The sequence below is a fragment of the Hyalella azteca genome, unplaced genomic scaffold, assembly GCF_000764305.2.
Source record: "Hyalella azteca isolate HAZT.00-mixed unplaced genomic scaffold, Hazt_2.0.2 contig11629, whole genome shotgun sequence".
NCBI classification, from domain to species: domain Eukaryota; kingdom Metazoa; phylum Arthropoda; class Malacostraca; order Amphipoda; family Hyalellidae; genus Hyalella; species Hyalella azteca.
In genome coordinates, this window is record NW_025941620.1 from 470,106 (window position 1) to 487,267 (window position 17,162).

The 17,162-nt window shown below is 37.7% G+C and overlaps 1 protein-coding gene across 1 annotated transcript in view; it reads right to left on the bottom strand.

Moving 5' to 3' along the window:
* The window catches only part of LOC108676463 (spectrin beta chain, non-erythrocytic 1), a 122,984-nt gene that overhangs the window by 27,806 nt on the left and 78,016 nt on the right, over window positions 1-17,162 (bottom strand). Inside the window, 21 exon segments of the mRNA XM_047882914.1 lie at window positions 512-645; window positions 1,054-1,204; window positions 1,906-2,076; window positions 3,329-3,421; window positions 3,838-3,972; window positions 4,732-4,863; window positions 5,608-5,727; window positions 6,787-6,982; window positions 7,487-7,548; window positions 7,551-7,755; window positions 8,280-8,482; window positions 9,060-9,247; window positions 9,818-10,044; window positions 10,470-10,642; window positions 11,137-11,319; window positions 11,781-11,945; window positions 12,897-12,956; window positions 13,599-13,624; window positions 14,047-14,065; window positions 14,795-15,026; window positions 15,523-15,606. Of these exon segments, the coding sequence (XP_047738870.1) occupies window positions 512-645; window positions 1,054-1,204; window positions 1,906-2,076; window positions 3,329-3,421; window positions 3,838-3,972; window positions 4,732-4,863; window positions 5,608-5,727; window positions 6,787-6,982; window positions 7,487-7,548; window positions 7,551-7,755; window positions 8,280-8,482; window positions 9,060-9,247; window positions 9,818-10,044; window positions 10,470-10,642; window positions 11,137-11,319; window positions 11,781-11,945; window positions 12,897-12,956; window positions 13,599-13,624; window positions 14,047-14,065; window positions 14,795-15,026; window positions 15,523-15,606 (2,959 nt within the window).

The following is a 17,162-nucleotide window of genomic DNA, read 5'->3' on the forward strand; positions in this document are numbered from 1 at the left end:
CAAAGTGAATTATGATTTGTTATTTGGATTTGCACAATCAATGAGCTTCAGTAAATCCCGACCAAGAGAGCAAGCAAATATACATAGCAAAATAATATAAGCAAAAGTAAGATCAAATATGTATAGAATGCATTATTGAATAATGCAAAGTGAATTAGGATTTATTATTCGGATTTACTTGCACTCTAGGACTGTCGAACTTGCGATGGAGATTGACTCCAAAACTGTTTTCCTATAAAGTTATGGTGAATTTTTGTGCCATTTTCTTTGCTTTTAGATACTGAGTAATAAAAATTCTTGAACTAAGGTACCTATGAAATCTTGCGAACTCGTTTATGAAAAGTATGAAATCTTGTTACAAACTCGAAATAAGGTATGATTTCATACTAAGGTATGAAATCTTGTTACGAACTACTACTAAGGTATGAGTTCTTGTTACAAACTAGTACTAAGCTATGATTTCATACTAAGGTATGATTTCTTGTTACGAACTAGTTTAATCTTTCAGTACCTGATAAGCCTGATGAAGTCGCTCCCTCTTGAGGGCCGAGCTGTCCTGCAGCTGCTGCCACAGCGACTCCAGCGCGTCAAGACGAGCCTGGATCTCCGTAGCTGCGTAGTGCTTGGAGGAGAGCAGCTCAGAACCTGACGATATCAAAATTAAAATATAAATATTCTTCTACCGAGCACAAGATCTAATTAATTTCAATGAACCTAGCAAAATTACTAAAATGTGAATAAGAATTATATCTGTCGAGATATTAAGACTCGGAAAATTTGGTAATACCGAAAGTGATTCCAAAAATAACGGATCGAAAGTTCATAAATTATGCCTTGGATTAATTTAGTTTGAACATAGCTCGATCTGAAGCGCTAGAAACTAAAGCCACTAAAACAAACAAACATAGCTTTGAACATAGCTTTCGAAAAGAGTTCGTACACTCATATAGAAGTTGGTGTAATTCGGCAGAAGTTTTTCTTTTATGCAAGTTTGATTAAAGACCAGAGCATGTTTCTTATTAATAAGAAACATGTATAGAAGTCAATACGCACCCTCCTGCAGCACCAGTGACAGTCGTCCAGTGTTTGCATGCAGTTCAGACTCGAAGGCCTGATGCTTCTGCTTCTTGGACTGCAGGTTGCTGGAGTCCATGTATGACTCGTCGTTTGCCACCTGCAGCTTCTCGCCGATCCAGCCTTCGACCTGTCATACAGTAGAGTACAAATTTGGTGACACTTTTGGACACTATCATCGTTTTTAGTAAAACTTAAAAACAACCATACCAATTGGAATTAATGCTGGCATTACTACCAGCAGTTTCTCGCCGATCCAGCCTTCGACCTGTCATAAAGTAGAGTACAAATTTGCTGACACTTTTGGACACTATCATCGTTTATCGTTTTTAGTTGAAATTAAAATCAATGACACCAATAGAAATTAATGGAGGCAATACCATGCACAAGATTAATTGTTTATAGCTAACTGAAAATTGCCATCATTGAAAAATTACTATAGAAGATAATATATAATAATATATTCTTATTGAAGATAAATGGAACAGGGGAAAATCTCATATAGATGAGAACACCGATGACGAAAAATTAATGACATTATGCCAGTACACCCCGCATAATTACAGTATACTGGCATACTTCATATAGTTACAGTATACTGGTATACCTTGTATCTTACAATACACTGGTATACCTCATATAACATACAGCACACCATTATACCTGGTACAACATTCCACTATACCTCGTATACGTTGCGGAGGAACTGTTGCAGAGCGCGCGACATGTTAAGCTTCTCACTCCTGGTCCTAGCGAGGGCAAGGAGCTGCTGTTTCTTCTATACCTCGTATAATATACAGTACACCATTATACCTCTAGCATCCACTATACCTCATATACGTTGCGAAGGAACTGTTGCAGAGCGCGCGACATGTTAAGCTTCTCACTCCTGGTCCCAGCGAGGGCAAGGAGCTGCCGTTTCTTCTCCACGACCTCCGCCATGCGCGCCTTGATGCCCTCACTGTCGAAGTGATCACCCTCCACAAGCGTCTTCCCTAGTTTCTGTGCACAATATAAACATAAATATACGATATATCCATTTGAAATTGAACTTTAAAAATTTCTGTGAATATCAGCATAAATATACGAATTAGCAATTTTAGATTTGACTTTGAAAATTCCTAGTTTCTGTGCACAATATAAACATAAATATACGAATTAGCAGTTTTGGATTAGACTTTGAAAATTCCTAATTTTTGAGCAGAATATCAGCATAAATATAATAATTAGCAATTTGGATTAAATTTCGAAAATTCCCAATTTCTGTGAAGAAGTTCAGCAAAAATATAATATTTAATAATTTAGGATTAAACTTTGGAAATTCCAATTTCTGTGCAAAATATCAGCATAAATATACGAATTATGCATTTTGAATTAAACTTTGAAAATTCCTAATTACTGCGAAGGATATTAAGAGAAGGATAATAATTATAAAATTAGGATTTAACTTCAAAAATTCCTAACTTCTGTGCAGAATATCAGCATAAATGTACGAATTATCCATTTGGGATTAGACTTTGAAAATTCATAATTTCTGTGAAGGATATTAGGAAAAATAAAAGAATTAGTAATTTTGGATTAAACTTTAGAAATTCATAATTTCTGTGAAGAATATTAGGACAAATATACGAATTATCCATTTTGGAGTAAACTTTGTGAAAATTCATAATTTCTGTGATGAATATAAGGAAAAATATAATAATTATCAATGTTGGGTTAAACTTTGAAAATTCCTAATTTATATTAAACATAATAGGAAAAAATGTGGATCATCATGTGTGGATAATACTATAGAAAATTGTTAGCATTATAGTGAGTTTTGATGAATTTTTATTCATAAATGAAATCGCCAAACCCTATTATTTGGAAAGAAGAGTTTGCAGCATGATGATTTTGATTAAATTTGGCATCAGAAATAAATCTGTTGACTCGATTATTCAATATTAAAATAACCCAAGGGAACCGACTGCACCAGTTGTTACTATACTGGACTTAAGTATTGAGTGGAGTAAAACTTCAAGTCAAGTAAAACTCCGAGTCGAGTAAAACTCCGAGTCGAGTAAAACTCCGAGTCGAGTAAAACTCCGAGTCGAGTAAAACTCCGAGTCGAGTAAAACTCCGAGTCGAGTAAAACTCCGAGTGGAGTAAAACTCCGAGTGGAGTAAAACTCCGAGTCGTGTCTTGATGAGCATGAATGAATGAATTTCTACCCTGGAAGTAAGAGTAAAAGTAAAGTGAGAGTATTGCAGTTTACCAGCATATGATCAATCTTGGAACTCTGAGCCTCAAACGACGTCTCGAAGGCCGCGTGCTTACGCATCAGAGCCTCTACGCTGCCGAGGGAGTCCTGAGGGCAACACCGCGATAAAAAAAAAACACGTAACTTTTGAAGACGTGTCGATGAGAGATAAAACATACTCAAATAAAAGAAGATATCAATTGGGATTGTGTATACATAAGTAAACAAGTAGTTATAGCTCATTCTTAGTGATGATAGAAACCAAAAAGGCGACAACTATTGTGCTGATACAAAATTCAGAGGAAAGGTTATATAAGGCTGACCACTAATGCTAACTAAGACTAGAAAATGGCATGTAACCTAAATAGCTATGTTACCATTGAACATAATATATTCAGAAGTTAAAATATGGCCAATAAATAACTTCGTTTTTTAACATATGCTCATGCAACACGTTTAAAAAAATAAGCTGAATTAATTAATTAAGACGAGGTTACGGTAAATAGCTATGGCGTTAAACTCACGCCGAGGTCAGAGTTGTTAAGAAAAGCTTGTTGGTCAGCGAGCCAATCAGAAGCAAGTCTTGCCATGTTCAGGAATACTTGCAGCTGATTGGCCTGTGCAAGCTTATCTTGACGAGCCTCCCACTCCGACAAAACCTGCACGAACAAATATACAATGTTTTAAACGAACTCTATGGTCAATTTCAAGGTCATTTGAAAGTAGTAGAAATTTCAAGGTCTCGAAAATATGGTCAATTTCAAGGTCATTTAAAAGTAGTAAAAATTTCAAGGTCACAGTTTCAAGGTCTCGAAAATATGGTCAAATAAGGGTGAAAAATTCTGTTTAAATTCACGCACGTAGAGCTGACATTACAGGTTGAATCGCTCGCTGAATGACGAAATTCAGTAGCAATATAAATTGTCTGGCCAATCTCAAAGCGCCTTCTAAATTAAGTCTCGTGGAACAGATCTTATCCTGCACCCCCTGCAGGGTGACCAGACCCTGGGAGATGGTCTGCCGGTACACACCTTATCCTGCACCCCCTGCAGGGTGACCAAACCCTGGGAGATGGTCTGCTGGTACACACCTTATCCTGCACCCCTGCAGGGTGATAAGACCCTGGGAGATGGTCTGCTGGTACACACCTTATCCTGCACCCCCTGCAGGGTGATAAGACCCAGGGAGATGGTCTGCCGGTACACACCTTATCCTGCACCCCCTGCAGGGTGATAAGACCCTGGGAGATGGTCTGCCGGTACACACCTTATCCTACACCCCCTGCAGGGTGATAAGACCCTGGGAGATGGTCTGCTGGTACACACCTTATCCTGCACCCCCTGCAGCGTGATCAGACCCTGGGAGATGGTCACCCTGCAGGGTGACCAGACCCTGGGAGATGGTCTGCCGGTACACACCTTATCCTGCACCCCCTGCAGGGTGACCAGACCCTGGGAGATGGTCTGCTGGTCTTTGTGCTCGTCGGCGACGAGGCTCTCGCCAAACTCGCGCAGCTGCTTGAAGTCGTGGCGGCGCCCTTCAATCTCCGCCTGAAAACACACAATTTTTCTTTACGTTAAATAATTTTTTTTATTTCAAAAATTAATTAGTTACACTAAACTTGATTCTACAATAAAAAATTATAAAATATAAATCAAAACAACAGTACAAGCGTATAATCATGACTGGTAACTGGATATACGCTGAATAATAATGAAATATAAAATATCAAAGCTAAATGGTTTCAAATGAAAAGGACAACATGGGTTAAACTTACTATTAATCATTACAAACTTTAAATAAATTGTGAGCTTTATATCAGAAAATAACCTTAGACAATTCGACCAGCTTTTAGGAATTTTATCAATTAAACTTCGAGACAATTAGACAATTCGAGCATTTGTTAGCAGTTACATCAATTAGAGTTTGAGGCAATTAGACAATTTGTTAGGAGTTACATCAATTATAGTTTGAGGCAATTAGACAATTTGTTAGGAGTTACATCAATTAGAGTTTGAGGCAATTAGACAATTTGTTAGGAGTTTCATCAATTAGAGTTTGAGACAATTAGACAATTTGTTAGGAGTTACATCAATTAGAGTTTAAAGCAATTAGACAATTTGTTAGGAGTTACATCAATTAGAGTTTAAGGCAATTAGACAATTTGTTAGGAGTTTCATCAATTAGAGTTTAAAGCAATTAGACAATTTGTTAGGAGTTTCATCAATTAGAGTTTAAGACAATTAGACAATTAGACTATACGTTAGCTCTTCATAAATATTTAGGGTCCTGACCTTCTTCTCCTGATGGGTGTGTAGGAGGGCCTGCGCCTCGGTGGCGTTGGAGGGCAGAGGCGCGGAGGTCAGCGCCTGAACAAGAGCTTCTGCCCACTTCTCCAGCTCACGCGACTCACTCTGCACGACGTGGAGAAGTAAATAAAGAAGGAGATAAAGAATAAAGAAGTAAATTAAGAATAAAAAGGTAAATAAGGAATAGAGAAGTAAAGTAAATAAAGAATAAAGAAGTAAATAAGGAATAGAGAAGTAAATAAAGAATAAATAAGTAAATAAAGAATAAAGAAGTAGATAAAGAATAAAGAAGTAAATAAAGAATAAAGAAGTAAATAAGGAATAAAGAAGTAAATAAGGAATAAAGAAGTAAATAAAGAATAAAGAAGTAAATTAAGAATGAAGAAGTAAATAAAGAATAAAGAAGTAAATTAAGAATAAAAAGGTAAATAAAGAATAAAGAAGTAAATAAAGAATAAAGAGGTAAATAAAGAATAAAGATTAACGTGTTAGTGTGTTGATAATAATCTACGTAAAGGTAAATCCTTGACTAATGCTGCTTTTGCGGAGAACAGTTATCTTCAAATTGAAGAAAGGTATTCAAATTTGAAGCAAGAGATTCCAAAATCTTAAATATCAAAAACTACAGATTGTAGTTTATGATTATATGGTATGGATGAAAGTATCCGAATATGCTCACCGAGCAAATTAATTAGATTGGACTGAAGGGCACGCACCCGCTATCGCATTATAGCTCGTCACGTAGGCTTTTTTTTTACTCAAATTTGATTCGTTTCGAAACAAAGAAGAGATTGTAGGCAGGTTTTTTTCTACATGCGCCTCCACACGATTGTAAAATGTTAAGCCCTTTTTGAACTACACACATGAAATATATGCGTCTTATTGCGGCACTAATTAAGACAAAATTAACGCATTTTCTCAGCGGTTAACGCATTAACTCAGCGGTTAACGCATTAACTCAGCAGTTAACGCATTAACTCAGCAGTTAACGCATTAACTCAGCAGTTAACGCATTAACTCAGCAGTTCACGCATTAACTCAGCAGTTAACGCATTAACTCAGCAGTTTACGCATTAACTCAGCAGTTAACACATTAACTCAGCAGTTAACGCATTAACTCAGCAGTTAACGCATTAACTCAGCGGTTTACGCGTAAATCATCACCTGGAATCTGTGCAAGGCGTAAGCTGCCCCTAGGGCGCCGTCTCTGTCAGTGCTGGCGGCGTAGAGCTTCTGCCAGGCGTCCTGCACCTCGCTGAGCTTGGCGGCGACATCCTTCTCTTGTGGAGGATACTTGCGTGATAACGAGCTAGCGGCCTTCTCGTGCTCCTTTATTTTGTTGTAAATAGCAGACATGTCCCTGCAGAATATATCAGGCAAATCATCCTTTCGTTCAGTGTGAATATTCTATACATTTCTGTCGAGTATAAACTATTTAAATTATCTCAGTTGATTCTCATGTTCCTTTATTATGTTGTAAATAGCAGACATATCCCTGCAGAATATAGGAGGCAAATCATCATTTCGTTCAGTATGAATATCCCATTAATTTTTGTCAAATGTAAATAATTTAAATTGTATCAATTCATCGTTGTTCTTTTATGCACACAAATACAATAACCTTGTTCTTACATTTAAGACCAATATCTGCCGAGCATTTTCCAAAAATATCACAGTTTCGGGGAAATATAATTCTAAGAAAACCAGGCAATTAGACTCTAAATAAACTGAAGACACGGGCAATCAAGTACAACACTAAGAAGCATCTATAATAATACTTGCGTATATCTCACCTCAGAATATTCTCCTGCTTGCGCTTAAGAGTTTGGACTTGGTAAAGATCTCTGACTTGCGTATATCTCACCTTAGAATATTCTCCTGCTTGCGCTTAAGAGTTTGGACTTGGTAGAGATCTCTGACTTGCGTATATCTCACCTTAGAATATTCTCCTGCTTGCGCTTAAGAGTTTGGACTTGGTAGAGATCTCTGCCTGTCTCTTCTGAAGCGAGGAGAGCAGCTTTCTCTACGATGCGCTCTGTCGTGTCGGTGACGTCGCGGTTAAACGCGTGCACTTCAGCCGCCCCCAGTAAATCCTTGCGGTATGCCTCCAGGGCTCCCTTCAGAGCCGCCCATCTGTCAAATGAAGTTTTCATTATGCAAGTAATCAAGAGAGGTGCTATCGAAACTTGCGGCCTAAGTACACGTAGCTAGGTCTAAGTACATGTAGCGGCCTAAATACACGTAGCGGCCTAATTACACGTTGAGGCCAGAGTACACGTAGAGGCCTAAGTACACGTAGCGGCTTAAGTACACGTAACGGCTCAAGTACACGTAGCAGCGGCTTAATTATACATAGTGGCCTAATTACACTTAGAAACCTAGGTACAGGTAGCAGCCTAATTACACGTTGAGGCCAGAGTACACGTAGAGGCCTAGGTACACGTAGAGGCCTACGTACACGTTATCATTGGTATGGGTAAACTTGCTTGAAATTAAAAGCTTCTCACTCTGCACCATACATTGCTAAACAAGTTCAAGACAACGATATACGAACGTACATGAGACGAGAATTATTACTTGTGGTTAATGTTATCATACATGAGACGAGAATTATTACTTGTGGTTAATGTTATCATACATGAGACGAGAATTATTACTTGTGGTTAAGGTTATCCCTCCGCTTGATGACAGCCCCTGTGTCGCCATGAGCTTGCGACACGATCTTGTCTGCAAGTCTGTTGATGTTGATGAACCTGGCGTCGTCAACGCGCATGTCAGAGTCCACATCGTCAAGCTTACGCATTAGAGACGTGCAATGTTCGTGGTCACGGCCCAGGTCATGGGCCTGTACCAGCAACATCTGCGGGACAAAATATCCAGATCAGGGGCCTTACTTTCAAAACTCGCTAAGTGAACGTAAGTACTTACGCTCTATTTCCTTGTCTATGATTGGTGGATTTTGCTTGAAAGGCCGTCAATGATTGGCTGATGAACTTACGATCTCTTAACTTTTTTTGAAAGTATGGGCCCAGAAATAGTACTTATACTTAATAATTTAACTAACATCACATACAAAAAACTATTCTATAACTCCTTCATGACTCCGAATATTTTGTAGCCTTAATATAATGTAATAATAATATGGTTTTCATCATAGAACTAGATGATGAGAAAAACACTCCAAAAGTAATGAATATGAAATAAATGTTGCTCTATGTATTCTCCTCATAGGGAAGGATAAGGTACTTCTTTGTGGTCCCTCTTTTATGGTAAAAGATAGGGTCTCTATTACGGAGAAAGATAAGAACTCTCTTTTACGGTGAGGAAAAAAATTCCTCTATTATGGTGAGGGATAAGGTCCCTATTAATGGTCCCTCTTTCAAGTTTAGGGGTAGGGTCCCTCACCTTATCTCTGATCCAGGCATCAACTTTCTCACCTTATCTCTGATCCAGGCATCAACTTTCTCGACTTGTGTGTTGAAGCTAAGGATGTCCTGGGCCTCCTCCAGGCCCCTGGAGTGGCCCTCAGCGGTGAGGGTGAGGCGCGTCCAGCGCTCCACCAGCTCATCCACCTGCTGCCTCACCTCCACTGATGAGGCGTGCTCCTTACCGATCAAAATCTCGGCTGAAAATAAAATAATACCAATCATCAATATAGAAAAAATGTAACCTCTCTATACCTTAATAAAACTTATCGGTGCGGCTAACCTGAGATGTATGAAATTAGTTACCCAGCAAAAAAATTATTTAAAAATTTGTAATTCATGCACATCGAATTGAACGTAAGATTCGGGAGTAATTAAATATCTCAATTGGTATTGTGAGCTTTGGCTACCAGCGACAAAATTAAGTTATAAAGCATATATCTTCCAAGAACTGATGATATAGTTCATTTTCCATAGGATTTTCAGAAATGTGAGTCTCAGAAATCTCAAAAATGCGAGTCTCTGCTTTTTCATCTGATAGTTTAAGTATGATGTTATTCTTGTTTAAAATGATCACACTCCTAATTGAGGTATTTTACCACGGATAATCCCACACATTTATAATAAAATATCATTATCATATCAATTAAAATCTCTATTACTGCTAATCAGCTTACCCTTATCTGTAATGTCCTTCATCATAGGTTCGTGAGCGAGAATGAGCCTGACAGTCTTTAAATTAAAATCTCTATCACTGCTAATCATCTTACCCTTATCTGTTATTTCCTTCATCATAGGTTCATGAGCGAGAAGCTCGGCTAGGAAAGCCTGATGTTTCTGAAGTTTCTTGACTTTGTCCTGGAAGGAAGTGACTTCGCCTTTCTGCTTCTCGTTGGCGAGGTGGTTACTCTTCTCATTGATCCACGCGTTCGCGTCAGAGACATCGTTCATGAACTGCGCGTACAGCAGAGCGTCGGCCAACAGCTTCTTGTGGTCTCTGGTACACGAGACGGCAATGTTAATACCAGGATTGTGGTCTCTGCTACACGAGACGGCAATGTTAATACCAGGATTGTGGTCTCTGGTACACGAGACGGCAATGTTAATACCAGGATTGTGGTCTCTGGTACACGAGACGGCAATGTTAATACGAGAATTGAAAACTTAAGAAAAGATTATTTAGTTTTATTATAAATACAGCGTCGAATCTTACTGAATGAAGAAAAAAAAAACAGAAAATAGTGGAATTACGGACAACAATCGAGTAAACAGGCACTAGTGCCAGTATTCAGGAGAATAAACGAGCAAATTGAAGAATCTAAATCATGCACTAAGATCGGGGCAGCAAAGCTTAGTGAAAAAGAACATCAATTATGGCTTGGTCACTATTTTAAAGGCCATTTGATAAAGAATGTGTCTCACTTCGTAGCTCTCTTGACATTGTTCCTGCGCTGGGCGACCTCATCAATTCTGGCTTTGATGTGTGGGGAGTGGAAGTGGTTTTGTTCGACGAGCTTAGCGCCGTGCACTCGTAACGAGTCTAACTTCTCGTCCTGAGCCTCCACCAGCTTCTCAAAAGCCTCGTGTTTCTTCACCTGAAACATAAATAATAAGGCTATGGTTATGACAGATCCGTAAGATAGTTAAAAGAAACAATTTAAATGCGATGGGGATTTTTTTATTATCTATGAAGTACATGGTAGCGTAGGGCGACCGTTGAGACCGGGCATTAAAACATGTGACTAAAGCAGATGGATTATCTGAATAAACGTTAGAGGCGGAACATCGTAACTGAAAGCTAACCCTTGAAACTGCGGTCAAAAATCACGTCTATTTTAAATCATCAACGTAGCATTCAGATCATTCAGTTCAATTGTTGCACTATCAAAATTCACTTACACGTTGCATCGCAAGCACGTGAAGCATCCTAAATACACGTAGCGGAAGATTTCTCGTCTATGGTTGGTAAGTTTAGCTTGAAAAGCCGTCAGTGATTAGCTGACGGCGCTATAAACTAAAAATTTAATTTAATCTAAGGTCTTTTAATTTTATTTTTAACCTGGGTTAAAAATAAAAATTGCGGTCTTACCATGGACTGGACTTGATGTATAGTGTTGGGTATCTCGGCAATGGCGAGGGCGGCCTCTTGCGTAGAGCTGAACGCGTCCAGGTTCTTAGCGTCGCGGAGGAAGAACTGAAGATCGATCAGCTGATCTAGGTAGATCTTTTTGTGCTGCCACGCAGCGTGCAGCTGACTGCGTTCCTCCAGAACCTGTCGTAATTCAGTAATATAAACTCACTTCATCTACTTCATTGGTGGTGCGATCGTATGTTAACTATTGAAATTTATTATTATATTATTCTTAATTTCTGGATAAACTAAATAGATAGTCTAAGCTACATTATTCACTTCATCATGGTGGCATACACACATGAGGATGTACAATGTACAGTTTACATTTATTCAACTACCAATTCTTCTCTTCTGATGATTTTTTTTCTTCAACCACCAAACCATAGCCTTTATTGCCTATTCAACGACAACCTTTAACTAAAAAACCTTATAATTTCTTGACTTTTCACTAAACCATCAAACCCTACAGCCCTGAGACGCCCGAGTCGCCTTAGCCACGCGGTCCCTGACATCAAACCCTACAGCCCTGAGACGCCCGAGTCACCTTAGCCACGCGGTCCCTGACATCAAACCCTACAGCCCTGAGACGCCCGAGTCACCTTAGCCACGCGGTCCCTGACATCAGGCGCGGCGTAGTGCTGGTCCTCGACCATGGCGTTGCCGGCGTCCACGACGCTGGCGAAGAGGTCCTCCCGGGCCTCGATCTCAAGCTTCAGGCGATCGTGTTCCGTCTTGAGGGCCTGTGCTGACGCTGCGTCCCGCACCTGCAGCAACGCGGTAATGTTAACTTTTAAAACATCAATCTCACTGAACAAGGAAGTTATATAAAAAATATAAGTGAGTGAGTTATATAAAAAAGCTATAAGTCAGTACTCACTGCAGTTAGTGAGAGAGAGCGAGTGCATTTTCTCGTCGACGAAAACGTAAAGTCACGGACGAACAGACAGACGGACGGACGGACAGACGGGCATGCGAGCACAATAGTGCATTTTTTCCATAAATGAGGAAATGCGCTAAAAAGTTATAACTCAGTACTCACTGCAGTGAGTGACAGAGAGCGCATTTTCTCAAAATCAACGAAAACGTGGTGACACAGACTGACAGACGGACGGACGGACGGACGGACATGACGAGCACAATAGCGCTTTTTTTCCATAAATGAAAAAATGCGCTAATAACATTAGATTTATTTTAGAATTATGAGATAATAATCGAAACAATTAATTGGCCAGCACATTTCAAATAAGCATATAAATGCCGGCATTTTCATCATGCCAACAATGCATTGAATCTCATTCTTTTGATTTTGCGTGCGAAAATAATCTGAATAATTTGAGAAAATACACCAATACGATGAGCATAATAGGCTTTTTCACGACAGCTACCGAACTTACGAACTTAGTACTAACCTTAACCTTAACTTATTTCTAACTTGATTATTAATTAACTTATTTCTAACTTTATTATTATTAACCTTAACTTATTACTAACCATATTATTATTAAAATTAACTCATTACTAACATTATTATTATTAACCTTAACTTATTACTAACCTTATTATTATTAACCTTAACTTAGTACTAACCTTATTATTATTAACCTTAACTTAGTACTAACCTTATTATTATTAACCTTAACTTAGTACTAACCTTATTATTATTAACCTTAACTTATTACTAACCTTATTACTATTAACCTTAACTTACTACTAACCTTCTCTTGAGTCTTCATGCTGGAGCGCAGGTCGCACGACCAGGATAGCAAGTCCCGGGACTGTGTGAACGAAATTAACGGATGAAAAATGTTGTAATTTATACCTATAATAATTATAAATATTATTATATATTATAATTAATAATTATAATAATTAATATTATATAAATTATAATTATTATAATTATAAATTATATTTACATACCTAATTAATATAGTCATGTTTTACTAAAGGCTGTTGATATATCCTAGCAAAATGCAGCGTTAAAAAGCACGTTCATGGTATCATCTGTGGTAATAATAAATAAAAACAAACAGGAATTATAGCTCATACTGATAGGATCCTAGCCGTTCGGAAGACAACAAAAGTAACCTGGGAAGAAAGCTGGACAAACGAAAAAAAAAAACGAAACTGATCGAGGACTCTCAAACTGAGGTCATTTTCGAACATTGTTAGAGAGAAATTCTCAGTGAATAATCGAAAAAATAACATTAATGCATGACATAAAAATAAAGCAGATTCCGCAGAGAATATGGGAGAGTCGCTGATGTCTTTTTATATGTGTAAGTGTAAAACTTCCGCAGAGAATGTGGCCTATATATGTAGAAAATGGCCTTATATGTAAAGTGTACTAATATGCAAATTCTGCAGAGAATGTGGCCTATATATGTAGGATGTAGTTTATTATATACAAGTGTCACCTGAGCCAAGAATGAGAGCAGTCGTGCTTTTTATAAGTACACATATGTATATATAAATATACGTATATACAATTGTCACCTGAGCCAAGAATTATGAATTCATTCAGCCGATATAATTTAACAACACCTGCATAGAAAAAAATATTATTATTTATTCGTCACCCAAGAAAATTTTCAAAATTATGAATTCATTCAGCCGATATAATTTAACCAAAACCTGCTCAGAAAATATTATTTATTCGTCAATCAACAAAATCTTCCCAATTATGAATTCATTCAGCTGATGTAATTTAATCAACACCTACCCATAAAATATTATTTATTCGTCAATCAACAAATCTTCCAAATTATGGATTCATTCAGCCGATATAATTTAACCAACACCTGCTCATATAATATTGTTCGTTCGTCATCCAAGAAAATTTTCCGAATAATGAATTCACTCAGCCGATATAATTTAACAACACCTGCTCAGAAAAAATTATGTATTCGTCAATCAACAAAATCTTCAAAATTATGAATACATTCAGCCGATATAATTTAAAGTCATTCATCGATAAACTAAGTCACTCCCTAATTTAAATTATAAATAATTTCAAGTGGCTCTAGATGAGCGACTGCACAATGAGCAATACAAACACTTGAATATTTTCAAAATAATTACTTCTCAGATGAATAAGAAGTTGCAAAACTGATAAATAATAAGAATTAGTGGCAACACTGATGGATGTTGAAGAGAGACTGTATAGCTTTGAGCACTTCAAACACTCTTAATATATTGCAATGAACTGCTTCATAAATGATCGATGTTTGTGGATGTTGAGGAGAGACTGTACATGCATATAGCACTTTAACAGCTCTAATATATTGCAATGAACTACTTCAGAAATGATCGATGTTTGTGGACGTTGAAGAGAGACTGTACAGCTATGAGCACTTCAAACACTCTAATATATTGCAATGAACTACTTCAGAAATGATCGATGTTTGTGGATGCTGAAGAGAGACTGTACATGCATATAGCACTTTAACAGCTCCAATATATTGCAATGAACTGCTTCAGAAATGATCGATGTTTGTGGATGTTGAAGAGAGATTGCACAGCTATGAGCACTTCAAACACAATATATTGCAATGAACTACTTCAGAAATGATCGATGTTTGACAAGCAAAGCTTAATACAACACGAGCCGAACCTGAAGCTGCGCTTCGAGCGCCACGAGATCATTTTCGAAGCCTTCGTGTTTCCTGAGCAGAGCTTGCACAGAGTGAACGTCTTTGCCGAGATCGTCAGAGACCATTTTGTCCTTCTCGTGGATCCGAGACAAGGCGTCAGCCACGTCTCTGTTGAAGCGGTGGATCTCGGCGGCAGCATCCAACTTTTCATCCCGGTTCGCGATGGCATCCAGAAGAGCGTTCCAGGCGGCCCTGGATCATCAAGTATCAATGAAAAATACATAAATATCATTAGGAAACCTATATAAACGAAAAATAATTTATTTTTATTAACTAAATATGGCACGAGTTCTAAGTTCACATATCGCCCGCGTTCAAGTTCATGCTGCACGATTTCAATGGTTGATTAAAATAATGACGATACTCTGAATATATGCATTTTACGTACAAATTCTCGAGAGTAACTCTCCCCAGATGTCCCGACGAGGGTCCAGGAAATCTATCTGGCGACTACACTGTTAGAAAAAACGGTGAAAAAACGGTCCCCACTGGCATTCTAGTGGCCGGTCGCCCCGTGAAAATATAGTGTTTCGCCGTTTTTATCAGATTTTATACGGATTTCTAGTGTAAAATTAGAATAAAAATGGCGACACGGTGTTTCTTTTCACGTACCGACCGGCCACTGAAACGCTGGTAATACCGTTAACGGTAATTTTTCTAACAGTGTACAAACCGCAGCCAATCTCACCTGACGACGGCGTGATATTTAGTGACCTCGACCCTGTGCTCGGAGGCTTGGCCTGCAGGGTGTTTGCCATCTACAGCGTCAGAGCTACGCATGCCAAGAACAAATAAGCCCGGGTTAGTCCAGGGAAAATGTGCCTTCGTGAGTCGAGCGAACGACAAGATCGGGCAAGTCAAAGTCACGTAGGTGACTTTAGACGTGACAATAAAGTCACGTGCATATGTTAGTCAAGAAAATTTGAGTCTAGAACAGAAGTTGAAGGGTTACCAAATAAAAGAATGTACATATTCATACTTTCGTTGACTTATAAGTCAACGAAAGTTGAATTTTTTAATATTGATTTAATTCAATAATTGCCCATTTAAGCTCGCCTCCCATATGACTTCGATAAAGCAGACTCGCAATATTGAACGAGTCAATGAACTAGGTAAAGTGTGTATTAAGGGAATTCTTTTAAAGTATTTGAAATGTTATTAGCAAAACAAAGCTTGCCTCGATAAGATTAAGAAAGGCTTTAAGGCACGGGCAATGATGAGATAATAGACGCAAGGCTAATCTGCCAGTAAATTAATTGTTTTCCAACTTCCAGAAACAAAGAAACTGGTAAGAAAGTTAACGAGTTAGACATAAAAAGCGTTTTTATTTACAGAGATAAAATTTTTAAATAATGGCGGAAGAATATTGTACAACAATTTTTAATAACTTATTGGAAAATTTACGAATAAAATGAAGCCACTTAATAAATCTGAGATAAATTAAAGCTACTTCATACATAATTATGAAATAATTAAATATTGATCATCATAATTATGAAATAATTAAATATTGAACATAAAGAATATAATATTATTTGGAAATAATTAGTAATGAATTACGGTTAATACAAATTTGTGGAATTGTCTTGCATTATCTTATTAAAGCAATTACCAAAGAATAAATGCAGTGAGACGGATCGTAAAAAAGTACCTCAAGTGCAACAAGAGAACAATCATGTAAATAAAAATGAGCTGGTCGCTTTGTAATAAGACTACAATGAGCTACTTCATACTACAATATTCTCATCTCAGACTAGCAGAAGAATTATCGGTACTTTAAAATAAGTACAAGGAGGGAGGAACCTAGAGGAAACGAAGGATTTTATAGAGCACAAATGACGATAACGATCATGCATTAGCTTAGAATATAGACTATTTGTTACAGAAAAAGTTAGCATAAGCACATTGAATTAATGTATGTTAAACATACCGTAATTCCTGCTCTAGAAGCATTGAATGTATGTTAGATATAATTCTTGCACTAGAAGTTATGTGCACTAATTCATGCTCTAAAGTGTTCCCCAAAATAAAGTAGAGTTTTCCACTTACCTATTTCGAAACTTGAAATCAACTGTGCTGGCCGATAGCCAAGGCTTGGCACAATTTCGCACGATTTTTATCTAGCCAATTCAAAGTGAAATATCATACGGCAACCTAAGGCATCACCTAGAAACAGACATTGTGGCGAGCCAGAAGTCAAGACGACTGGTCATAACTGAATCATAATTGAACCATAATTGAACTAAAATTCAACCATGCACAACTGAACCATAACTGAACAACTTTATGGCTAACGAACTAAACCATAATTGAACCACAATTGAACTA